The sequence below is a fragment of the Hesperophylax consimilis genome, chromosome 27 (genome assembly GCF_061612785.1).
Source record: "Hesperophylax consimilis isolate HC1 chromosome 27, BYU_Hcon_1.0, whole genome shotgun sequence".
NCBI lineage: Eukaryota > Metazoa > Arthropoda > Insecta > Trichoptera > Limnephilidae > Hesperophylax > Hesperophylax consimilis.
The window spans coordinates 11,812,968-11,840,602 of record NC_142862.1 but is presented as its reverse complement, the minus strand read 5'-3'; the positions used below and the strand labels follow the sequence as shown (position 1 = coordinate 11,840,602).

Sequence of the window (27,635 nt, the reverse complement as noted above, 5' to 3'; positions counted from 1 at the left end):
TTCTGTTGCCCGGAGCCATGGGGACTATGGCTCCTTAATTTGGGTATGTTGTGAGGCTGAAGGGAGTAGGTAGGGGATGGAGATTTACAGTTTAAGTACATGGCTTTTCAGATTTGGTCACTAAATATGGCGCCATTTCAAGCAACTTCACGCGCCCTTGTCTGTGCAGTGTAAAGATGACGAAAGAAGACGACTCTGTCGCCACAGGTAAAGGCGGGTAAAAGTTGGGGCTGTAGGAAGGGATCTATTAATGCGCCGATGTATAAAGAAGAAGACGACTCTGTCGCCACGGGTAAAGGCGGGTAAAAGTTGGGGCTGTAGGAAGGGATCTATTAATGCGCCGATGTATAAAGAAGAAGACGACTCTGTCGCCACGGGTAAAGGCGGGTAAAAGTTGGGGCTGTAGGAAGGGATCTATTAATGCGCCGATGTATAAAGAAGAAGACGACTCTGTCGCCACGGGTAAAGGCGGGTAAAAGTTGGGGCTGTAGGAAGGGATCTATTAATGCGCCGATGTATAAAGAAGAAGACGACTCTGTCGCCACGGGTAAAGGCGGGTAAAAGTTGGGGCTGTAGGAAGGGATCTATTAATGCGCCGATGTATAAAGAAGAAGACGACTCTGTCGCCACGGGTAAAGGCGGGTAAAAGTTGGGGCTGTAGGAAGGGATCTATTAATGCGCCGATGTATAAAGAAGAAGACGACTCTGTCGCCACGGGTAAAGGCGGGTAAAAGTTGGGGCTGTAGGAAGGGATCTATTAATGCGCCGATGTATAAAGAAGAAGACGACTCTGTCGCCACGGGTAAAGGCGGGTAAAAGTTGGGGCTGTAGGAAGGGATCTATTAATGCGCCGATGTATAAAAAAATGTGTTGAAGAAACGACCCAACAAGCCAAGATCTATTGTGAATTGTGGTCTTTCACTAAAGCGATACTGAGAGTACCACTACAAAAGGACTGGTATAACACTACAAAAGTATTAATAAAGTAAAATATTGTGCTGTAATAACTAACAGACTAACTTTGACTCAAGTATTTGTTTGAGTTGAAGGTGTCATATACATCTACGTATCGTTGCAGCCTCCTGTTCTCGTCGTACGCCCGTTGGTCCTCCATCGACATGTCCTCCACCAACTTTGAGGAGATCATGGTGAAGCACAACATGCACGAGAAGGAAGAGTTCAAGAGCATCAAGAGCCTGAACATCTTCTACCAGGCGGGCACCTCCAAACAGGGCTATCCCGTCTTCTACTACATCGCCAGGAGATACAAGTCAGTATTTGTCTTGTATCTCAACTTATACACGCCTCACCACTAATTATTATTATTTTAGACAGGGAGACGGAATTCAATTTGTTAAGTTTATTTAACCCCTCAGGCCTCTGATATATCAAATAAATAAACATATCATCAAACAAATAAACATATCATCAAATGAAATTAACATATCATTTTTGAAATATGTATTAAAATTATGAATGCAAACATAAAACATTTTAAAATGGCTCACCTTACGTTTTTTTCGTCTAAATACTGAACCTATATTACTGTTAATGAAAAAAACACACATTTTATTAGGCAAATGTATCATAAACATTATGTTGCCTCATTTTTTTTTCATTTCTTATAAATTTTTAAAAATTCGTAAAGCTTCTTGAATTTTTATCAATTTGCGATCGAAAACTTTGGTTCATAGAGGACATTTTAATTCTTCTGTGGTTCAACTTGTAGATTTGAATATAAAGCACAGTATTTTCTCTTTCCAACACCGTTTATATGATATTTCTTACCACGACAGTGGTTAAGGGGGACAACGATTTCTATGAGACTATATGACCGGTCAGTGGTTGAGTGGGCATAGCGCTTGGGTCTCACCCGAGCGTCGCGTGTTCGATTCCTCGGCTGGCTAAGTCCTCCATCACAACACAAGCAACATTTTCGGCTTTCTGTGGTGGTAGTAGGAGATTTTCAAACATTGTTGGGTTATTCGTAACCTGGGAATGTTTGTCTTTCTTTTTAAAAAAAAAAAAAAAAATTATATGAGCTGAAATAAATAAATTAGCCTAATAGGGGTTAAAACAATATAATGGACCAAGGTACATCTGTGGTTTCCCATCCCTTTTGTCCCGCATTATTGGGCAACTTAATTAGAACCGGCGCCACCATCAAATTATTACTTAACCTTTACAACGCTGGCCTTTTCATCGCAAGCTTAATGAAACTTCGTGGATCACGTTTGCGACAGTAGCGTAGCTAAGGTTAAAATTTTAAACCATCCGGATAAGTAAACGTAATATGTGCGCATGAAGCCAGAGTTAAGGTAGCCTTTCAGAAGAAGCTAGTGCTAATGCTCTCCGCAGATACTCTAATAGTACAAAACTGCTGACAAATTAATATTGCACCCCACTGTTGTATTTGGCAGCCACTTCTGATCTGGAGTCCCAAAATACCTGAAAAATTCTTCTCTCTGTGCAGAAACTGGCAGTCCATTTAATAAATTCTTATCTCTGTGCAGAAACTGGCAGTCCATTTAATAAATTCTTATCTCTGTGCAGAAACTGGCAGTCCATTTAATGAATTCTTATCTCTGTGCAGAAACTGGCAGTCCATTTAATAAATTCTTATCTCTGCAGAAACTGGCAGTCCATTTAATAAATTCTTATCTCTGTGCACAAACTGGCAGTCCATTTAATAAATTCTTATCTCTGCAGAAACTGGCAGTCCATCTAATAAATTCTTATCTCTGTGCAGAAACTGGTAGTCCATTTAATAAATTCCCCTATCTTAACAAACAGATATCAGTCCTTGGAGCACAGACATCAAGTGGAAATGCTTTCGCCACATAAAAATGAGTATCTTACGAGTTATCTACGACCTGTTCTTATGTTCAACAGCTCGACTATGGATGGTTTGCTGGCGTCTGTGTTCCCTCCCTCCTTCACCATGATTCTCTTTAAGACCCAGGTTCACTCCTTACTTTCCTCAAAAAGACCCTACAAACAGCATCCTCAAAGATGACATAGGTGCTGAAGCATTTTATTTCCCCTGGTTCTCCTGTCTGGAGTTAATATTTAAAAAGGTAACCCAAAAATATTAATTAGTTGTGATTAATTTTTTATCATGTTGGTTGCGTTTCTTTAGCCAACATTTCAGACAGCGTTACTGTGTCCATCATCAGGGCAGATGGTGTGTGTTTATTTTGTAGAGGTGAAACCATGGTGTGTGCAATAATCCTTTTAGGGCTGGAAATTCACTATAATAATTAGTTAAATTCGTGTGGTTTTTGGCATTTAGTTTTGGTGTAGTTGTCGAGTACCAGATACCGAGAACTATTTATCTTGGCTCAATCGGCTCTATTAACATTTATGGGGTTTTCGTGGATTTCAATTGCCCCTGCAATTAGGCGTGCTCAATGGGTTTTCCCAAAAGTAATGGCCAGTTCCAATTCCAAGCAATTGCCAATTTGTCCGGATGGCCGAGATTCTGGAAAATATGAATGTATTGTTTTAATTGTGTGCTCAGGATTGGTGAGACCAACGGAGATCTTCTGATATACCACGTGATCCTGACCCTTAAGCCCTTCTGTCACTCCCCCTTTGAACTTGTGGTGGACTTCACGCACACCTGCTCCGACAACAGATTCAGGTAATTCATACACGCCACCAACTTACTAAAAAAGTGCCTCAAAACTCCAGAAATTAATTAATTTTAACTTTTACAAAACATATTGCTAAAAATATGTACATATTTATTTTGACTATCATAATTGTAATGCAAAAATCTCTTTGTCTGAAGCAGCTAAAATCTTGAACAGTGAACTCTGGTGTTAGAATTTGAACTGTCAGAAATTTCTTCATAATTTTTCAATATTTTTTTTGGCATATCCTAACAAATATAAAAAATATACAACTCATATGTGCGACCTCTCCTAGAATATGCTTTCCAAATATGGAGCCCATATTTTGCGAAAGATATAGAACTAATAGAGAATGTACAGAGACAATTTACAAAAATACAAAGAGCTTTGAAAAACTGGCAATATACCCAAGGAACTAAGATTACCAACGTTAAAAGAAGAAGAGAAAAGGTAACATAGATTGAGACTTCCAATCCTATTAAATACTTCCTTGCAAATAGAGTAGTGGATGCATGGAACAATCTTCCACAACATGTCATCGATGCTACTAATGTAAACCAATTTAAATCTTGATTGGATTCTTATTAGAGAGAAGAAAGGACTAACTTATTTTTAAATTTAAGACAACTCAATTACTGTTAAATTTATTGTGAAACCAGATATGAACGCACCAGCAGAATGCGGCCTGCTCATTAAATAATAATAATTAGCTTTTTAATATGTATCCATTTAACTCTCCAATATTAAACAAGACTATGTTTTCTGTTCCATATCTTTCAAGTAGAAAATTTGGTTTTCTTCTCTTAACCTTGCGTTGGTAGTAATACGTTGATTGCAGTTTAGACGCAATGAGCTTCTCTGAACAGCTTCCCGTTATTTAGTCACCTCGTACGCTGTGCCTGTTAGATCAAACGCGCCCGAAGGAAGGTTAATGTATTTTTTTATGTACGATATATTATCTGGGCGGAAGGAGAGAGGCTCCTCCGATTACCTCTCACCTCAGAAGATAGGTGGAAACTTGAGTGGCAAACGGCCAACGTGGGAAATGCCCATCTCATACAGGATCCCACCGAGAGACAACCTGGATTCTCATTGCCTCGCAAAACCTGGTCCGCCATCAATAGGTTAAGGTGCTCCCATAGCCGCTGTGCCCACATGATGCACAGATGGGGCCTTAAAGAGTCGATGCGATGTGTGAATATGGTGCGGTACAGACAGGAATAATAGTCAATGAAATCGACTTTTAGGTGCATGCAGAGTTGTTCCTTAGTTACACTGTATCGCAGGGGTAGGCAGAGAGGATGAACCACCACACAACTCTGTCTTGGCACACTAACATTCATACTCTGCTGTATGTAATGATAATGCGGTACTCTTGTAGAACGGAGTTCCTGCAGAAGTGGTTTTACGTCCTCCCAGAGGTGGCATACGTTAACATCCACGCCTGCTATATCTACAACTGCAACAGCTGGGTACGCGAATATACCAAGTTCCACGACAGAATGCTGGCTCCTATTAAGGTAACTATGTCATTTTTATGTTAAACCCCACACAGAGTTGGTCGAATTAAGGAATCTTCCTTGGAGAATGTTTGAATCTTGGTGATGTTTCTTTGGACTAATTACATAATTCCTTACTTAAATTTTTTTAGATGTTTCGTACAATAATTATGGTTTATAATTAAGTTGATGTGTACTTAACCCTTAGGATACAACCAACTACAATAGCAGTTCAGTGAAATTATGCTACCTTCAGGTGCACTGCAATAAGCAGTGTATAAAGCTAGGTTTTATAAGTTATGAACGCATTTCAATATTGTCCATGAAAATTCCTAATTGAAACGTTGACACTGTAGATGCCTATCAATTATTTCAAATATAATTTTCAATATTATATTTGGCTTTGAGATATTTGCAAAATATTAGCCGTCTTCCAAGGCTTATAATTTCGGAGGAAATTTTCGATTGGATTTATAAAATAAGATAAAATTAGTAACATGTATTTTTTAGACGTCAGTTCTACTGTTCACAGAACTATTAGTTATTTGTTTTGTACCTAAATGTACAGTTCCAAATATTAATAATATTTCAACTTCATAGGGTAACAGAAAGCTAGTGTTCATAGACAACAAGGAGAAGCTCAACGACATCATAGACACGGACCAGCAGAAGCTGCCCGGAGCCACCCTGTCTCTGGACGAGGACCTCAAGGTGTTTAACAACGCCCTCAAGCTGTCACACAAGGACACCAAAGTGGCCATCAAGGTGGGTTTATTATCTACACATATACCTGTGAAAAATCTCAGAATGTTATAATTGTGGGATTTGGGAAGCTGGAAGTTTTTTTTTTATATTTGCCTCGAAATCATTATAGAATTATCATCATCATCATCATCATCACTTTTGGCTCTACAACCCCTGGTGGGTCTTGGCCTCCTCAAGAGTCTTCCTCCACTCATCTCGGTCCCGCGCCAGCTCTCTCCAGTTTCGAAGCTCCAAGGCAGACAAATCTTTGAGGACGTTGTCGCTCCATCTTAACCTTGGCCTTCCCAGGCTCCTTCTCCCTATCGGTCTTGAGCTCAGCAGGGACTTTGGTTCTTGTTGCTCGGTCATTCTCTCCACATGACCTAGCCTCCGAAGTCTTCCCAGTTTTATGAATTTTGTGACGTTTAGCTCCTTAAACAGAGTATAGAGCTCATTGTTATAACGTCTGCGCCAAAATCCATTTTCTAGAACCGGTCCGAAGATGCGCCTCAAAATTTTACTTTCAAAAACGTCCAGTGCTCGCTCATTCTTCTTAGTTAGAACCCACGTCTCGGCTGCGTACGTAAGCACTGGTCTAATTAGTGTTTTGTACACTAATACCTTGGTGGTATTATTATAGAATTATACATTAATTAAATCATTTTCATACTTACTTTATCGATTGTCTGAATCCCACAATCAGTTCCAAATTTGTAAATCGAAGAAATTCCCAGTTCATTGATCTCCCGTACTAGAGGTCATCGAACCGGAGTTCAATGATCTCTAGAACTGGGAACTGGGACTGACACACCATTGATATTATTATTTTTAGTCACGCAAATCAAAGTGGTTTTAACTTTAACAACGATGTTGCCATCAAGGCGCATTGTCAGACAATGTCACTAACGTTGCCATCAAGATGCGTTGTCAGACAAGGTCACCAATTTTACCATTAAGGTGTGTTGTCTGAGGTCACCAATGTTGCCATCAAGGTGGGTTGTGTGACAATGTTGTCAACGATGTATGTTGTCTGACAATGTTGCCATCGATGTGTGTCGTCTGACAATGTTACCAATGTTATCTAGGTGGGTTTATTAAATCAATTAAAGTTTTTATTTACTTATTAGAAACTTTTGTCACACAACAACACCAATGTTGCCATCGAGGTGTGTTTTCAGACAAGGTAACTAATGTTGGCATCAAGGTGGGTTGTCAGACAAGAATACCAATGTTGCCATCAAAGCTGGTTTTATTTACTAGAAAAGCATTCATTAAAATATCATTGTGTGATATTTATTTTATATTATTTTTTCAGGTTGGCCCAACTGCAATCCAGATAACGTCCTCCGAGAAAACCAAAGTCCTATCGCACTCTGTTATGCTGAATGATGTCTATTACGCTTCTGAAATAGAAGAGGTGAGTTAAGCAACATTAGAAATACAACATCAGCTGATATTATTTACAATAACTATCAATACAATGCTATCCACCACGTACAACTAGTATTACTTGCTTTTTTCAATAGCGGTAGATACTCTCAGTTTCTACCTGGTAAAAAAACCACTATTCAGAATCAAAAAAATGCTGCTTCAAAATGACTAGCCATATTTAGTAAACACAATCTTAGTCAGATACTCAGTCAGGTACTTTCCCGCTTTCTTCTTTCCACCTCCTTTTCCCAGTTGGGGGATGCTATAGTCTCACTGGCTGCAGTTAGTTAAGACTATTGTATGGTATACACATTAAAAAGTAAATGCTCTGGCATGAGTGTAAATCTTAACTAAAAATCTGTGTACATAGATTCATACAGATACTGCGCGACTAGCATTTGAAGCAGTTCGCATCTAACAATAAATATTTGAACAGTCAAAGATGCATAATAAAGTGTATGAAATTTTGGAGATCAATAAGAGGCACGGAATAAAAGTCGGTCGTGAAGGTCACAGTGTTTATTGAGTCAGAGTTGCCTTGACGAGAGTTGACGCTGGACAGATGTATTCACCGGATGCTGGCTGTGTTGGCAGGTCAAGCGCGGGTCAGTGAGTCGACGCCGGGCGCTGGTGACCAGGACTCGATGGCTGTCAGGCACTGGCGATGTTCAACTATTGCTTTACACATGTTCTCACTTGCCTGGCTAATTCGACCATGCCTCGTGAGCCTATGAAGCAGCCTATACTCTCCATCAGTAATTTTCCTGTCGCATTATTATTGCCGTTGTGATTCCAGGTGTGCCTAGTGGACGACAACCAGTTCACCCTGACTATAGCCAACGAGAGCGGCCCGCTGAGCTTCATACACAACGACTGCGACAGCATCGTGCAGTCCGTAATACACATCAGGAATAGGTGGGAGCTCAGTCAACCGGTAAGTTTATCCATCAATAAGATATAACAGCTGCATTGCTCGCTTAAATTATATTTGTATCCTTTTTTATCATCAACTAAAGAGTTGTTGAAAAATTGGATTCAGGTCTCTACCCTGGGTATCTATTCCCCAGTCTCGATCGCTCGCAATTTCCGCCGAAAGTACATACACTGGTAGAGTTTGTTATTCTTGAGTCTCACCGAAAGTACATACTACACGCCATACGTCAAAATTCATTCGACTTAAACAACGAGTGGGTCGAAGCAGTAGAGATCGGCAAAACTGTCAAAATCTCATTGCATCCTGGTGAATTGCCTTATACAAAAAAAAAAAAATCGTTTCCCGCGCGTTTTTGAAATTGGTATCGGATTCATTTAGTTCTGCAAAGTAGTTTTAACCTTTTTTCTGGCATTTCGATATGTATCCACCACCGCCATTCATTTCAGAAAAAGTGCGGTAGCAAATAAAAACGTTGACAGAACGACGCGGCAACGGTTTGTTTATGACATTTCAAATTCACTCCATAGAAACCTCAAACACATCAGAAACATAGACAATATTCACAGGGTTGCCAACACAGTCATCTCTTCAACCGTGCGACACTCATGAATGTATAAATATAGAACTTATGACAAAAGTCGTAGAGATTTTCGTTTGTAGATGGCCCATAGCGAGTAATTCGTGGTTGAGACTCTGGAATAGATACCCAGTATGGTAGCCCGGTAGCGACCGAATTTGTTCAAATTTGAACTAAAAAAATTCCATTTTCGATCTCGATTTCCTCGAAAACAAAATCTCAAATCAAAAAAGTTATACTGAAAATTCAAGTCCAAATGTGATGTAGATTCACTACTTTCCCGCTTGTACCACTAGTTTCCGGACACCATGTATTATGTATTAAAGATGTGAGACAAGACATTTCAATCAATATGATAAGATTCATTTAGATTTTCCTGATGACACTACTGAAGATTGGTTGTGTTTTCTGCAAATAACCTTTGATTGACTGTCTTCTTGCAGGATTCTGTCACGGTCCACCAGAAGATTCGCCCCAAGGACGTGCCCGGCACGCTGCTAAACATGGCGCTGCTGAACCTGGGCAGCGCGGACCCCAGCCTGCGCACGGCCGCCTACAACCAGCTGTGCGCCCTCACTGCAACCTTCGACCTCAAGATAGAAGGGCAGCTGCTGGAGACCTCCGGTAATCATGCTTTATGATCTTGACGCTCATGGTTGTTAGGCCCTTCCACAGGAATACGCGAGTATACGATACTGATGTTATTTATTCCGATCGTATACAATTTATCACGCACACACTACTGAAATCACGAGGCCCACATCGCCACCACCTCTCCAAACTTCTAAACTAGCTTTCATAACTTACTCACAACTACTATAGCTGTCACTTTATGTTAACTGTTTTATTCCTATTGTTGATCCAAAGCACATGCATTGGTACAAATATATACACAATTGACGCCGAGTTCAAAGTCTCAATGACATGTGTCATTTTTCGTTTACAAAATGTCGGTAACACATGCCTGTGTACGAAACGGCGATGTATGGCAGTAGTGGCCAAGATACTTCAATCGTCGAGTATCGAATACTGAAAGAAAGAAAATGGAAGAAGAGCTGAGAACATGTCCACTGTCAAGTTGACCACTAGACATGGATGTCCACATCCAAGGTGACCTCTGGCTGACCGGTTATGACCCTAGACTCTTTATCCAGAGGTCACGGGTTCACAACTCAGCGTGCGCAAATAAATTTAATTTAATCATCATTATGTAATATTTTTGCTTCAGGTTCCAGTGTTCCAGATACTCTCAATATCTCCACGGTGAAAGACCATTTAGAATTGAAACATTATTGAAAAAATAACTAATTTATAATGTGTTAATATGTTTTGTTTTCCAACAGGGTTGTGCATTCCGTCCAACAACACAATATTCATTAAATCTGTAAGCGAGAAACTGGCCACCAACGAACCCCATCTTACCCTGGAATTCCTGGAAGAATGTATACAGGTCAATAACAAATTTAAAAAATATTAACTCTTCTTGATAAATCTGTATTAGATTGAAACACTCATTCATAATAAAATAATTTAAGCATTAAATGTATTTAGCAGTTTATGAACTCTTTTTTTTACTTTTTACTCTGCTCAAATTATAAAATAATATTACGTGTAACAGAAAAGTCATCACTTTTATCATCTCTAATTAAATTTTGTATTTTTCAGGGTTTCCGAGGTTCCACCATAGAGCTGAAACATTTGTGTCTGGAGTACATGACTCCTTGGCTTGCCAACCTCGTCAGGTAATCTAATTTTCCGTTTCTGCATTGTAGCCACTGCTAGCCATATACAAAACACCTAACAACGTTCAATACACTAGCAATAACAATGTGAAGAGTAGTTATGTAAGTGGCCCGTCCTGTATGGAGAGTCATAACAGCATGTCTGGGACGTCTTCCCGTAGCGCCACTGCGCTGGTGTATTTTAAGTTGTTAGGTGTTTTTGTCTGTGGCCAGTAATGGCTACAACACCTTCTGTTTATTCTGAATAAATTATAATATTCAGAAGCTCACAAGTCAAACGAAATGGGGTAAATTATTTTTAAATAATTGGGTTAACTTTAGGAATGGAAACCAAAGGAGGATTAAATTTTTCGGATCCATTAACTAATAAAATTTTTTTTTTTTTTCACCCTCAGATTCTGCAAGCCCTCTGATGAGTCCAAGCGGCAGAAGCAGGTGGCCGGCATCCTGGAGAAGCTGATCATTCTGACCATAGAGGAGGTGGAGATGTACCCCAGCATCCAGGCCAAGATCTGGGGCTCCATCGGCCAGGTGCCGGAACTCATCGATATGGTGCTGGACAACTTCATCCAGAGGAGCGTCACTTCGGGTGAGGCCATAGTCAATAGAAACAAAGGAAGACGGAAGCGGGTCAACTGTCGCCGAGCTACGACCAAAACTATCAAAACGGCTATGCAATGAAAGTTTTTGCGTTTGGTCTGTATGTAGAAACAAAGGCAAAGCCCCGCTGTGCGTAAATGCGGTTTGCATTAATATAGATGTACAATGTTGACTTCACACATTGCGTGCGCGGTTTAGTGCTAATAATGATTTGTGGCCTATGTTACTTGTTTTTATTATATACGGGTCAGGTCAGGGGTTATTCGCCTTCAGGAATATTAAAGAGAAGCCCTTTAGCTTGCCCAGCAAAGTTTTACAAATTTTCTCATTGTTATACAAATATTTTCTTCTATTGATCCATAGATTTCTCTTAGAATCTTCCTCACAAAATTGTCCAAAACCCAGTTCTGAATAACTCCTGGTAGAGTACAGGATGGGCCATAAGTTTTTGCAATTAGGAATTGTTTGACCCATGGAACCTCCTCAAAGTGCCCACTCCCTGTACTGTATATGTATTTTCAAATTAAAAACATGACATGATATTTATTCTTCCCTCAGGTCTGGGATCCCCCATGGTTGAAATAATGGCTGACACCGCAGTGGCTTTGGCCTCAGCCAATGTCCAGCTGGTTGCTAAAAAAATAATTGGTAGAATGTGTCGGGTAAGACTGGTTTCAAATATCCAATTCTCAGTTTAATTCTTACTTATATTTGCTGTCAATAATGTATTTCACAACCTCTGATTAGACTGTCGATTTTCATATATTATCGATTTCACCACCTCCTCTACCGTCAAGTAAGTGTCATTCTTCTTCTTTCGAATGGTGGGGGGGTCAGAGGGGGACATCTAGGTCTGCGAGCCATGTGAACCTCATCAATCCCGCCGGGACATGGACCTTTGATCAAGAGGTTGCCTCAATATTCAGGGACAATATCATTAAAGTTACTTGATTAGTAGTTACTCAACAGTTTATTTAAAGGTGGCGACATACCTCCTTGTTTTTTATTCTGCTTTTATTTATATTGCTAGCTTTGCTACCCGGCTTTGCCCTGGAGTACATTTTTGTGTTTTATGTAGTAGATTGATAAGTTATAAATAATCTCAGTTTTACCCCTGTGAGGGATCGATAGTCAAAATAGAAAAGGGATTCAGACTTGACTAGATCTAAATTTTTTATGTGAGAACCGCACAAGAGTTCCAACTGTTCCAGTCTGGAGCCAGTGAGACTATGGCATCCCCAATTGGGGTATGTTGCGAGGCTGAAGGTAGAGATAGAGGGGAAGGAGATGAGCAAGAGGAAGGTGGGGGAGTACCTGGTCACCAAATTCGGCTAAAGCTATTACAAGCAATGTTTCAATTCTGATTGGCGGTCTTACACCAGGGCGATACTGAGAGTCTCTTCCACTCTGGAACATGCTGCAAGTATACTATATATTATTTTGATCGGTTAAATTGTGAAATAACACAAATTCATCCAATAAAATTTACTTGCCTCAAATGTCCAGGAACTTCCCAACCTTCCTCTTCCCCTCACATCATGTCCCAAATCACAGGGATACCATAGTCGACCGGTCGGTAGTTGAATTAACATTGCGTTTGGATCTCACCCAGGCGTAATGTGTTCAATTCCTAGTTAAGTCCTCCATCACAACACAAGCAACATTTTTCGCTTACTGTTGTAGTAGTAGGAGATTTTCAAATAATCTCAAGTTATTCGCAACCCGGGATTGTTTGTCTTTCTTTAAATTTTTTTTAAATTGTAAGTTTGACTCATAAAATGTTTTATTTATTTTTTGTATATTATATTTTGCTTTGTTTTTGTTGTTGTTGTTGTTGTTTTTGTTGTTGTTGCTGTTTTATTTATATTTTGTTTGTTTTTAATTGTTTGGTGTTTAGGCCCTTTCTAAGTTGCCGTCCCAAACTTTTATCGCCCTAGGAAATTACTGTGTGAGTTTGTATGATTTTCTTTTAACCTTGTATTTATTATTTTCATCTAATTTTTACTTGTCGTCAATATTAATACGTCCAATACCCGCTGTGAGTATTGTACTCAATCTGACTGCTAGTAATGCGTCCTACGACATATAAATGTACTGACAATATTCACCATTTAACCTTAATTTAACTATTTGTCCTTTGCATGTTTACATGGTAGAATACATTTTTAAAACTAGGATTTGTGCTCCATTCGATTTTTTTAATCAGACGATATCAAAATAATATTGTCAATGGCTTCGCAATGGCGCTGCGAACTAGGATTGATGACCTCAGGTGTGTGTTGATCTGTTGGGTGTTTAATCAATTTTAAAAATCCATTTATTAACCTGAAACCACAGAACACATCCGGTCAGAAATTCACCCTTCTAGGGTTCATTTTGATAATTTTAATTTATCATTATATTTTTCAAATTCCTGGATAAAAGAATAATTATTATGCAAAACAAAAAGTGCTGGCCAATCACACGTGTGACATGTCATAGCCGCACAAGTCTTGACTTTCCAAATTTACAGGTTGATTTTTGAATGGTGTTCCTAATTATGCAATATCCAGCCACTAAGCTAAGGAAATCTTCTGTGTCTTAAGAAAATAGCTATAATTTAAGTTTTAATAAGTCGTATTGTTGCACTTATTGGTCACTATTTGAGGAGTTAATGTAAGGGTATGTATACATTTGCGAGCCGAAACGCTAACCGTACCACGAATCACAGGAAAGGAACGAATCAACCGCAAGTCTCCCATAAGTTGAGGTTCAGTTGGGCTGGCGGATGTATACGTAGCATTATATGTATGTAATGTCTGTGTTCAGGTGGTGGATAAGACATGCCACGCCCCCACCCCCGTGCTGGAGCAACACATGATGTGGGACGACATCGCCATCCTGGCCAGATACTTGGTACACACATTTATATACTTTTAATAATAATACTTATCCGCCATATTATGTGCTCATTCGCACTAACTGACGGGCGCGGTGAATCTCGCGATTCACAAGTCTTAACTCGCGCATGGTCGAAGCGAGAGTCGTCTCCCCGCGCAAGCGATTTACTGTGAATAAGCACTATATCTGTGTATATTTAATATATCATTGTGTGGTTATATTTCCAGTTGATGTTGTCATTCAACAACTGCCTGGATGTGGCGCGCCACCTGCCTTATCTATTCCATGCTGTCACCTTTCTGGTGTGCTCCGGCTCGCTGAGCATGCGTGCCTCCACACATGGCCTCGTCATCAACGTGATCCACTCTCTCTGCACTTGCACCAAACCCAGCTTCTCAGGTACCTTACCTTCATTCTTCTCCATTTCAACCTTCTTAATCCCTCTATTCAAAACATCTCCATTCCAAACCTCTTCATTCCACATATCTTCATCTCACATCTCTCCATTCCACACCTCTTCATTCCAAACCTTTTCATTCCACATCTCTCCATTCCACATCTCTTCAATCCAAACCTTTTCATTCCACGTCTCTCCATTCCACATCTCTTCAATCCACGCCTCTTCATTCCACACTTCATCATTCCACATATCTCCATTCTAAACCTCTTCATTCCACACCTCTCCATTCCACACCTTTTCATTCCACATCTCTCCATTCCAAACCTTTTCATTCCACACCTCTTTATTCCATACCTCTTCATCCCTCATCTTTCTGTTCCACACCTCTCCATTCCACGCTCAACAACTCTTCAAAACTTACCGGTCCTTTCTGCTTTTAAATTAAAATTCTACCAATTCACTCTCTTCAGAGCTGTACAGTTAACAAATAAACAATTAGACTGCTAACAGGGTGTGTTGGCACAGGTGATTTATATCCAATATTTAACTCTTGTTGTAAATATAGCTGTATTAACAATGTCCTCTGCTACTAACAGTGGGTATAATAATGGTGTTTTTATTATATTTGCAGAGGAAACACAGAGGGTGCTCCGTCTGTCCTTGGACGAGTTCTCACTGCCCAAGTTCTACAACTTCTTTGGCATCTCAAAAGTCAAGTCCGCCGCCGTAACTGCCTTCCGAAGCAGCTACCGCCACCCAAACGATAGATGGTTAGTATAGACTCCACTCACATAATTCCTTCCTACAGGGATCTTTCATTGCTCTACAATTATTGCAAACTATGGAGTGTTTCAGGTGTCAGAAACCCACACCCACATTTATTTTCGCACAAGTAATAAAAATGTTTAGTAAAAATCAAACATTGTGCTGATTCTATATGTTTTAAGAGGAAACTTGTGTTTTGCAGACCTCAGCTGCAGTGTTATAGATTTAGAAAAAGATACGGTTGCACTAGGGCTTGAACCCAGGAGGTAGAGTAGCGCCCCTCTTTATCTAATTCTTCTGTTTCAAATTTTTGTTTAAAAATCGCTAATATTGTCTTCAATAATTAAATATTTTAATCTGAGGTTTTACTCATTAAGTTATTCCATAAATAAATAAACATGCTTTTTGTTTTAAAACCGTAAATTTGATCTCAACATTTCTCTATTCTCTAGATTTTATTTCTTGTATTTTAGAAGTCATATGCTATTGGATAACTCTCGTTATATTTAGAATCTTTTACACAATACTTTTCTGTTTGTTTTGGTCCAGCCGTCTCGGCAATGAGCGAGCATTTGCTTCCGGCAGTACAGGAACGGACCGGGAGCGCCTTTCGCTCACCTCCCTCGAGGTCATCACAGACGCCCTCCTAGAGATCATGGAGGCCTGTATGAGGGACATACCAAACTGCGACTGGCTGCACACTTGGTAACTATAATAATTCATTATTTTTCTTATTGAACAATTGAAATACCGTGTGATTTGACATTTTCACGGTCAAAAGTATTATTATTATTAATTTTTGGGTCGTTATTCCGTGTTGCGGCTTTAGGACAGCATAACAGTGTCCATTATGATGACTTATTGATGGATTCTGTATCGCTGTCCGAAACGTTTGCCAAGTGCAACACGGAATAACAACCCAAAAATTAATCACGATAATTGAAAAATGTGAAACAAATGTTCCCTCGCAGCATCCCCAACGATAGCATAGACCCTTATGATAGATAGAAGTCTCCTGTGTGAAATTAAAGATGATAAAAAATTTATCATCTTTAACTCTTGACAGGCCAAGATACCAAACAAAACGTCTGTAACCAAGTGGGTCTTATGGGAAATCCCAATTATTAATGGTAACTTATGTATTTGCACAGGAATACGTAAAATACTAAAATGATGTCAAGTATTTATACTAATGTAAGGAGGATAGTAATTTTGGGTACTACCTACTACCCCACTTGGCTGCCGGATAGTTAAAGCAAAGTTTTGTTATAGAGCAATGTTTTTTTTTTTTCAAAGATAGACAAACTTGCCCAGATTACGAATAACCTGAAAATATTTTAAAAACTAACCATCATTTTATGGGAAAAATGTTGCTTTGCAATGATGGAAGACTTACCAGACGCGGAACACGTTGCGTATTTTAATTAAAATACTAATTGGTCTAACTTAGATATTTTCATTTACAGGACCTCCCTGGCCAAGAGTTTTGCTTTCTGTTACAACCCCGCTCTGCAGCCGCGGGCACTAATTGTGTTTGGATGCATCAGTAAGTACCAACCCTTATTCTTTCACATCCTTACCAATAATTGGCAAATTCAGCACATTATCCGGAGTTGCTTAACCCCTCAGTCCTCTGGCATATGGACGTCGAAAGTCGGAAAATTTGTGTATATTTCCGCTTCTCAAAAAAATCCAAAAAAATTGGATATTTCAGAATGTGATGAAATAGACTTTCAATTTTTATTATAAGAAATAAACATACAATTTTTTAAATATTAAAACTTTGAAATCGGACTTAAAAAAGCCTCACTTTTCGTTTTTTCATCTAAAACAACTAGAGAACTAAAATTACTGATAATGAAAAAAAAAATGTTTTGCTGGACAAATGTATTACATATAAACATTATTGCCACCTCTATTTTTGTCGTTTCGTATGAAAATAATTAGTAAAAAAATTCACAATGTTTCCATATTTCATAATTTTTTCTCAAATTTCCGTAGACACCTTTGGTTTCACAAAGGTATACAGTTTAAGGCGATGCCATACGTAGTAATTTAAAATCATGTGTTTTTGGTTTGAATATTTGGTCGCCTAGAAATGTTTCAGATGCTTTAATTAATTACTGCGAGTAGAATACATCCTGGCCTTTGAAATAATCGAGTATTTTTTAGATAAGTCTTTTAATAAGCCCAGAAAAAAATAATGTATAAGGCCTATGAAAACTGCTTTAAAGTTCAAAATCTCCTACTTACGAATCCATTTTTGGTTATGATTTTATTGTATAATGTGGAAAATGAAGTTATTTATAAAATGATCGAAAAAAATATTAATATTTATGCCTGAACATCCACAAAATAAAATAAAAGGCACTTTTTGGCCATGTTTTTTTCTTGCATAAATCAAAACAGGCGAATGGTGTTAAGCAGGAATTTAAACCTTATCGCCATCTACGTAAGGGTTGTTATTGATAGCGGCTCAATTTAAAATATTACACAACGTAGTGCATCGCCTTAATTCTTCTGTGGTTAACTTCTAAATTTGAATATAAAGAGTGGTGTTTCTCTTTCCAACACCGTTTAGATCGTACAACAAAGACAGTGAGGGAAACAACAATTACGACTCTACGGATAATAGCTGTATGTTCGCAAAACTGAATAAATTAGCCAGAGTCGTTGAGTAAAAATAAGTTCTGGCGAAATGAGTCCACTTTATACCATTGCATAATCTTTGTTGTGCTTTTTGAATACTGAATCGTATTACAGAACACTCTCAGAAAGCAAAAAATCAAGCTCTGTAATTCACCGGTATTTGTGAATCAAATTCAGTAATCCGCCGTGTTCCTAGATGCAAACGTAAACAAAAAAATGGAAATTTTACGAAAGATCGTAAGCACTGATTGTTCATTTTTATGAAATACCTGTTTTAATTTTTAGTTTATATTTTTTGAATATTCACCGCTTTCAAGAATTGAGTCGTGTAATTTCTATACCCGCTATATCAACTTTCATTGATTTGGAGAAAACTGCTAAAAACTGTCACATCTCTAGCGTTCATAAGTAATTGCATTTCAATTTTTTATATAATGAATTGGAGTAATAAAATTTCGAAAAGCATTTATTTTTCTATATATGTCTAGCAATAATTAAGTAATTTCGATAAATAAAATGGATAAAGCGGATTTTGATACTCACTTCGTGATATAGAGGCTTTTGAAAGTCAACTGAGCCGACATGGCGGGTTTAGAAACACACGCGTAGATCATTTTGACACACGAGCGTGGCGTCAGAGCGGGGGCCATATTGTATTTTGGCAAAATAACTGCTTGTGATTGGTTGAATCCGATATAGCACGTTTTGATAGTAACTTTCTGTATGATATAGCGGATTTGGTTTCTCACTCGCAGTTTTAACATGGTTTTTGGTCGTGATAAGGAGGGTTTTGAAACTCAATTTTAGGCTCCTCTTGTTGCTCGCAAAAATGTGAACAAGATGTCATACTCAGATCATTTTGTCAAAAAATCGGATATAGCGGGTATAGAAATTATAGGATTCAATTAGCTTTTGGAAGCTTGCCCGGTTTTTGCTTCATAAAATTTTAAAAATAAAAATTATTAATATTTCTAATAAAAAAATCCTTAAAACTAGGGCTAGTTACTGCTAATAGGGGGGGACACTTACTCAATTTTATTGGTAGATCAACATTGTGTATTGTGAGTTATTTTTATAGAAATGAACCGCAAATGAATTATGTTGATGTATGGGTTGGGTTCTCTCCTCTCAAGTGATACGAAAACCCTTGAATTCACTACCCACCAATCCTATTTTTATGTGAATATTGCACAAGAGTCCCAACTGCTCCTAACGTTCTGGAGCCAGAGAGACTAAGGCATCCCCAATTGGGGTATGTTGTGAGGCTGAAGGTAGTGGGGAGGGAAGAAGAAGGTGGGGAATTACCTGGTCACCAAACATGGCTAAATTCGGAATAGTGGTCGGAAACGTGCCTCAAAAATACCATTTATTATTTTTAATGAATTTGTTGTGAAGTAACACAAATTAAAATAAATAAATTATTTACTTGTCACCTCCGGATTGCTTGTCGAGAGCTTTACTCCTCGACCACTGAGACCGCTGTCCTATGCAGTGATTGCTAATTTTATGTTATTTTTTTGTAGGTAAAAGTATAACGGATCAGGACATGAAGCAACTGTTGAGGATACTGGTCAAGGCACTGGAGTCATTTAGCGATATTGCATTACTGGAAGCAATTGTTATGTGCCTCACACGACTTCAACCCCTATTACGCCCTGTAAGTTGCAAGCAATGCTGTCTACTATGTTCATTCTCTGTTATATTTTTTTTGTTAATTGACTGAGGATTGAACCATCCTCCCTATGTACTGGCCCTTAACTGCTGTGAACTTTAAAAAAGAAAAAAAATTAGGATCAAACCTCCCTCCCCAGTGACTGATGTCAACCGCGCTAACAACTGAGCCAAATCCCAATTGGGTAGGACTGACATTTATTTCGTATATTAACTGCTGTAATGTCTTCCAATTTCAGAGAAATGCGTATATGTATATGAATGTGTGATTGCCACCAATAGTTGATAGAATGCTTTGTCATCGAATTGCCATCTACTTTCAAGATTTGCATTATTCATTCACGAAAACAAAATCGAAATTCAAATAGATTTAGATAAAAAGCACATCAAATTTAAATCAACATTTTTACGTAAAACAAGAAGCGACGAGGAATTGTGCTGTAGATTCTAGAGTTGATTTTGAACCTCATCAGAAATACATGAACTACATAGAGGAAAGATTGTTTGAGATGTTTGAAATTGTTGGTCCTGTGGACTGGTTTAAATTGTGGGTAATAAATAAATAATATTCTCTCCTCAATTCATTGCAACCCTCCATAAAATATCTGGGTTCTCTTTAGACTATAATTATTTTCGACTAAGGCCTAGTTGTTACGCAGAAATTCACATGTGACAAAGTCATCAAATGGCCATTCAGCGCCATTTTGTTTTTTTTACAGTTGAAATGTTCTCGTTAAATGCCGATTCTAAGTCCGTTTCAGCTTTTGAACATATTGTGATCTGCAAAAGACGATTGCTATCATATTGTTAAACTTGTTAGCTCCTTACGATGAAAAGCGAAAACACACCTAGAATCAAATGTCAATAAAACAAAATGGTGGTGAATGGCTGTTTGATGACAATGTTACATTTGAATTTCTGCAAAACAGCTGGGCGTGAAAATTCGTGACCTCTCTAATAAACCTTGCTCAAGTATGTAACCTTATTTGACAATAATGAATGTGCGTAGGAATCCCCGATACACCGCGCCCTCTTTTGGGTGGCCATCTCTGTGCTTCAGTTAGATGAACCCACTCTGTACGCAACGGGATTGGCGCTTCTAGAACAGAACCTACACACCCTAGACTCGCAGGGGCAGTTCGAGACGCAGGTATGAATTTGCCAGTTCCATGATAAAACAAAACAGTGACAAAAAAGCACAGTACAGTGACAAAAAGGGACAGTAACAAAACAGAACAGTGACTAAAAAAAAGAGTGAAGAATAAGAACAAACAAACAGTTAAACTAACCTAACCTTACCCATTCATTTATCATTGTTCTGTTTTTGTTCCCACAAACAGTTCTCCAACTCGTCGTGGAAGGAGATTATGAAGAATAAGTTCTTTGTGTTAAATCAGGAATTTATTATATACTTCACGTATTATAATGGTGACTCAATAGTCGACCTAACTAGGAGCTGGCTAAATGAGATCTGAAAAACCCAAGTTTGTCTGGGAGCATTCTAACTGGCCCTGGCGACTACTGGCTACTAGCTGCCATCTTGCGGACTTCCAAGCAAGCTCTTTGCACTGCCCTCTATGAGTGCATCTATGAAGCTCTTAGCTAACTCACTTCCCAACATTCTGTTTTGTCACTTCTGTTTTTTTACCCATTCCAAATCTGGCATACATTCAAATTATGAAATTGTTAACTTGATTGTAAATATTATTCTTTCTTGGGCATATAATATTATGTTATGTAAATCTGTGCCTGATTATTTTTCAGTCTTTGGAGCAAGTTATGATGGCCACGAGGGAACCTCTGGAGTGGCATTTCAAACAGTTGGACCATGCTGTTGGACTAAGGTAAGAAATGTACTAGATATTCAGACCATAGATAATAGAAACAAGGCGTATGGGCCATGAACCATTATTAGCACTAAACCCAATGCATTCACCCATACTACTGCAAATCGCATCTTTGCTGTGCGGGGGGTCTTTTTAGGGAAACGAAGGAGAGAAAGTTTTGGGAAGGAAAAAGGTATGACGGGTCGGAGGGAATCCGGGAGTCAATGGGTCCAGGAGCGATAGACGTATAAATGTATTCATACGACTGATGAGTCGAGAGAGAAAGAGTCAGGCGGGTCAAAAGGTTTCCCTAAACCAGTCTCTCTCGATCCGACAAGTCCAATACAAACCTCACCCGGGCACCCCTGCTAAGTCACCAAACATAGCGAACCATAGGGTGACCTCTAGCAGGGGTGTTGGTTATCCAATAAACCCGCTGATAGTCTGTGCAATATGGATATACCTCGGCAAAGCTTCCATGCCATATATTGCTATTTTTATTACATTAAGCATTGAACTAATTATTGTGACTTGAGAATTGTTCCAGCTTCAAGTCTAACTTCCACTTTGCACTGGTGGGGCACCTGCTGAAGGGGTTCCGCCATCCTTCGGGGGCCACGGTGTCGCGCACCAGCCGCGTGCTCGCCGTGCTTCTCGCCATCACGGCTGGCACACACGATAAGTTTCACGTCACCAGGGAGACCATCGCATACCTGACAGGTAATCAGTGATTCCCAAAGTAGGAGATATCGCCTTTCAGGGGACACCGGTAGAGGGGGCGTTGAAATGCTGGGAAGGGGAATGGCATTCATTGGGCCTTAGCTTCAGTATACCTAAGTGCAATATCGTCTCGTTTACAAGATTGACGATCAACGATTTAGTAAGCAGAGCATTCAAACTTCTTGGCTTCATAATTAGAAATCCGTATTCTTTTCACAATGCAAAAACGCTGAGGCTATTATACAGTGTATTAGTGGACTTACTTTAACCAGTGATTCCTGACATTATTTGGAGTAAAAAATGTTAAGGCAATTTTTGTCTCCCGTGACTTTTGGTGTTTTTTTCTACAAAAACATAGAAAATCAGTAGAAATTGGACAGCTAGAGTCGACGTGAGGGGTCGGGCGGTTACTCGGCAGAGTGAACATTGTCGACATGTGGAAATTATAAAAATAAAGTCACTGGAGACCGAAATTTCATTTACGTTTCTTACTCCAAATAATGTCAGGAATCACTGGTTAAATCAATGTGGTTATTAACATTATTGTCGCGACAGAAGACCGTATCGCATCGCTATGTCGTGTAACTCTCATGTAATATAATTATAAACGAGTGTCTTACGTTCATTCAAAACAAGGCAGACACTCTGGATGAGATTGCAATTACACAATTATGCATCTCTACTTACTCCGAAGAGGAAATAAAGGAGGCGAAAACTATCCTGTTTGAAAAGTTTCCGGATAAACGTACTTTGCGGAAAGGAGATGGCAGAATCAGCCGAGACCTCCAGGACATCCTGAGAGCATTGAAGGAGACCGATCCTGATAAGCTACCAGTGTTCGCTGCTAAACAATTACATAAATTGCCTCCCATCAACTTCGACAGCATAGATGTGTCCAAACTCCTTAAGGAACTCAATGCACTGAAAACGGAAATAACGCATATAAAAACCGAACTAAAAGATTCATCGACCACAAAAAATGAAGACATAAAACAAGAACTGGCACTAATAAGAGAACAAATTGCAAATATTCAGGTACCAAACAAACAAAGTGACTTAACTGGGAATTCGGAAGTAATTATTAACCACTCAATTGTGGGTAAGTCACGATTTTCAGATAGTAAACAAATACCGACGGGCGGCGCATCCTGCTTATCGACTGGTTCTAGTAATACAGTGTCAACCACACACACAAAGACAATGAACGAACACACTCCAAATAGTCCAGTGCAGCCGGGAATGAACTTCGCACACGCTTTAAAACAAAATAATAAACAGGTATCGCGTGACCGCGGTCCGCGGCCTCGGCCTCCTGCGGAAGATGAGAAAGGATTTACATTAGTAACTAGAAAACCCAAACGCAACTTGAGAGGAAAAGCAACCTCTAAGGCACTGAAGTCGGCAGATTTAATTACGTCAATTTATATTTCACGGTTTACATTGGAAACTACAGAGGACGACGTAAAGACCTACCTTGCAGATAATGGTCTCGAAAATACTAAGATCGAAAAAATTAAGCCTTACCGTCCCACGCCATTTAACACCTTTAAACTTTCTGTAAAAGCAACTGAAGGGCCGAAATACCTGGTGGAAGAACTATGGCCGGAAGGAATTGTATTCCGTAAATATATAGAATCGCGTACATCAACCAAAAATCAAAATGACAACCGATAAATTAAGAATTATTTCGATTAACTGCAGATCGGTCCGTAGCTCCGAAAAATTTATTCACGATCTCTGCGAATCATATGATATTATACTAGTCCAAGAAACGTGGCTACTCCCAACCGAGATTGAATTTTTATCTAATATTCACCCGCATTTCAATAGCTTGGGCACCTCTGCCGTCAATATAGCTAACGGTCCCCTACTAGGTCGGCCGTACGGCGGAGTGGGAATAATTTACAAGCAAAACTTAAGGGTTACCACAATCCCGATGGACAATTGTCGTATGGCCGGAATCGAGGTGAGTCTAAATACTGAAAATTTAACCATCTTCACAATCTATATGCCGACTTGCTTAACTGACAACTTTGTGGAGTTTACCAACTGCCTGGCCTCCTTACAAACGATCATTGATGACAAAGATTATATCAATTCAATTATTATCGGAGACTTCAACGCTAATCCCGACTCACTCTTTGGAATAGAGCTAAAATCTTTTTGTCAAGAATTCGAATACATTTGTGCCGACACCGAAATTTTACCTGAGAATTCTTACACATACGTCAGTGACGCGCATAGTACTACCAGGTGGTTAGACCACTGTCTAGTTACAAAAAATATTTACAAACAAATTATCGATATGAAAATACATTACGATGTTGATTGGACTGACCACCGACCCCTCGAAATAACTTTAAATACGAATGGAATAGTAACATCGGAAGTATTTTCATCTATATTAAGGGATCCAGCATTATGGAATCCGAAAAATATACGTGATATCGGAATTTACAACTCATGTTCGCAAACTTATCTAGCTAAAATCAACCCAAAAAATACATCTCTTGAGGACGGTGGCAACCCTGAACGTGCCAAAATAAAACACCTCTACGGATGTATAGTACAAGCATTACGAGACAGTGCCACTAGTATATTTAGAAATACTACTTCACCAAAATATAAGCAAGTTTGTGGATGGAATGAATTTGTCGCAGACAAATACGAAAAATCAAGACAAGCGATGCTCACCTGGATTGATAATGGGAGACCGCACAATGGTCCCATCGCCGAGGATAGAAGGACAAAGCGTGCCGCCTTCAAAACAGCTCTAAAACAATGCCAAAAGAATTCGACACAACTCCAGATGGATAAAATAGCAGCGGACTTAGATAATCGGGACTTCAAATCATTTTGGAACAAGTCTAATAAAATGTTGAACATGCGTTCCAAAGTTTCGTGCAACATAAACGGAGAAACAAATCCTGAAGTAATTGCCAATATTTTCAAAAAACATTTCGCGACTACTACGCCGACCATCTCCTCAAACGAAACGCATTTGAACGCCTATGATGATATTGACCCCATAGTCACTGCAAACATGGTGAAAACCGCCATTAAAAACATGAAATCCGGAACATCAGCAGGACATGACGGCTTAAGTATCGAACACGTCAAACATGCAGGGGTAGCGATTCTGAAACTACTGGCAACATTGTTTACCGATATCATAAAGAGTGGTTATCTACCCAAAGACATGACAAAGACAATCATAATACCGATAGTAAAATCTAAACTGACAGACATAACTTTACAGGAAAATTACAGACCGATATCCATCGCCACAGCGACCGCCAGAATATTTGAACGAGTTCTCTTAGACCAAGTCGGACCCCAATTGAAAACGAAAGACAATCAGATGGGTTTCAAAACAGAATGCTCCACGGACTCAGCCATATTTTGCGTAAAACGGACGCTGGAATACTACAGGAAAAGAAAAACAACAACTTACGCATGCTTTTTGGATCTTAGTAAGGCATTCGACAGAGTTTCCCACCCCCTACTATGGAAAAAACTAAAGGAAAGAGGGATACCATGGAAAGTGGTAAAAATTCTCGAATCATGGCATCGCCAACAGGAAAACCTTGTAAAGTGGAAAGATGGATTCTCAGAACCCTATTTCTTGAAAAGCGGGGTCAGACAGGGTGGATGTATGTCCCCAGTACTGTTCAACTTATACATGGACGAATTAACCCACAGGTTAAACAATGCTGGAGTGGGCTGCCACATCGGAGGTCTATGTGTTAACAATATGAGCTACGCAGATGATATGGTTCTGATGGCACCGTCAATACGGGGATTAAGAATTCTCCTGAAAATCTGTGAGGAATTTGCTCACGAAACCAATATGATCTATAATGCGAAAAAAACAGCACTGTTGGTCATAAAACACGGGGAAGGCCCAAAAAACATTCCCCCAGTCTTTTTGAATGGTGAGATTCTGAAAACAGTAGAAACCACAAAATATTTAGGACATATCATCAACAACAAGTTAACGGATGATGAAGATATTGACAGGCAGAGGCGTGTACTGAGTATAAAATGTAACATGCTCAGTAGAAGATTCCGGCTCTGTAGTCCACGAGTGAAAAGGACGCTCTTCTTAGCCTTTTGCACCACCCTGTACACATGCGAGCTCTGGGCTAATTTCAAGAAAAGAACAATGGAAAGGCTTCGGGTTCAATATAATAACGCTTACCGATTGATGTTCGGACTCCCCAGGCACTGCAGTGCCTCCTCGATGTTAACAGAAGGGCGAGTTCCAGGATTTACAGCTCTGTTAAGAACCAGGATTGCAGGACTGAGGGAAAGGATAAACCATTCCAGAAACACTATTATCATAGAATCGCGTCTGACTTCAGGATCGAGCATTGAAGACCATTGGAGAAAGATACTTGCTCCCACAATCTTAGATCCGTTGGATTCCCGTGCTTCTCTGCTTTAACTTAATTTCATTTTTAATTATTTAATCTCTTTTTATTTATTTTATTTATGTTACTCTATGTAAATATTATTTGTACTTATCTCATCTATGGGATGTGTGGGATTGCACTAACCTCCCCACATCCTGGAATAAAGAATTTATTATTATTATTATTAAAGTAAGTCAAGTCAAATTAACAACCTGAATAACACACTAGTTAAGACTAGTGTATTGGAGTCGAATTCAATCATTTCGGCCCCATACAAATTAAAATACATTTTGTACATTGAAAAAGTTCACAAGAAATTTTTATTATTGCATCTTTACGGATGCAACCGTATGGGGAGAGCCACATACTTCCTAAATGTAGTCGATTATAAGATCAACATGTTTTTCATGTCCTATAATGCACTTGCAAGATTTTTGCAACTGCAAATACATTGTATAAATGGTATAATTATGACAACTAGCAGTTAAAAACCCACTCCGCGGGTTTTTTTCTGCTAGGCCCTGCGGGCGGCATTTACTTGGGCTTCGCCCAGTTTAAGTGATACTAACAACAGTTACATTTAACCTTTTCTATGTGTCATAAATTTGTATCACTTCGTTCACACGCGGGGCTATTTATCATCAATCTAATTTATGACTTTAAACAATAATCACGCATGGATATTAAAATTTGTTTTAAAAAATACGTCGCTTATGTCTTGAATTATCTTTTCAAGTATAAATAAACAATCCGAACATCAATGGGACTTGATAAAAATTCGAAGTATTTATTCATAATGTAACTGATAGGGTATACCCGGGCGGCCATGTTAATATTTCAAGGATAACGATACACATGCTTATAAACATACCGGAGTAGAGCTCTTCAACTGTGGTGCGATGTAAGTGGTTGATTTATGGGTGCGATGTCGCGTTTGACTGGATACATGAAATATTGACACACTTAAAAAGGTTCATATAATAAAAAATAACTACACTTAAATTTACAAAAATAATGAAATAATTTTTCTGTTATTATGTCACCGTAAATATGTATCACTGAATATATTTTTTTATCGTGATAAATTTTGAAACAGTTCTCAACGCATAACGGCACATTGCACTCTAAGCACATAAATTTATTAAGT

At 38.9% G+C, this 27,635-nt stretch overlaps 1 protein-coding gene across 3 annotated transcripts in view; it reads left to right on the top strand.

Annotated features, from left to right (window-relative positions):
* Nf1 (neurofibromin 1) overlaps nt 1–27,635 on the top strand; it is a 103,994-nt gene that overhangs the window by 60,045 nt on the left and 16,314 nt on the right. For all 3 annotated transcript variants that reach the window (XM_089647957.1, XM_089647956.1, XM_089647955.1), the window contains 21 exons: nt 1,079–1,270; nt 3,521–3,643; nt 5,017–5,155; nt 5,735–5,899; nt 7,194–7,295; nt 8,106–8,243; nt 9,264–9,444; nt 10,164–10,270; nt 10,486–10,562; nt 10,958–11,151; nt 11,721–11,824; nt 13,060–13,110; nt 13,971–14,057; nt 14,270–14,441; nt 15,074–15,212; nt 15,757–15,912; nt 16,674–16,753; nt 19,380–19,513; nt 20,537–20,677; nt 21,292–21,371; nt 21,901–22,073. In XM_089647957.1, the coding sequence (XP_089504083.1) occupies nt 1,079–1,270; nt 3,521–3,643; nt 5,017–5,155; nt 5,735–5,899; nt 7,194–7,295; nt 8,106–8,243; nt 9,264–9,444; nt 10,164–10,270; nt 10,486–10,562; nt 10,958–11,151; nt 11,721–11,824; nt 13,060–13,110; nt 13,971–14,057; nt 14,270–14,441; nt 15,074–15,212; nt 15,757–15,912; nt 16,674–16,753; nt 19,380–19,513; nt 20,537–20,677; nt 21,292–21,371; nt 21,901–22,073 (2,735 nt within the window). The remainder of the gene's footprint in view (nt 1–1,078; nt 1,271–3,520; nt 3,644–5,016; nt 5,156–5,734; nt 5,900–7,193; nt 7,296–8,105; nt 8,244–9,263; nt 9,445–10,163; nt 10,271–10,485; nt 10,563–10,957; nt 11,152–11,720; nt 11,825–13,059; nt 13,111–13,970; nt 14,058–14,269; nt 14,442–15,073; nt 15,213–15,756; nt 15,913–16,673; nt 16,754–19,379; nt 19,514–20,536; nt 20,678–21,291; nt 21,372–21,900; nt 22,074–27,635) is intronic.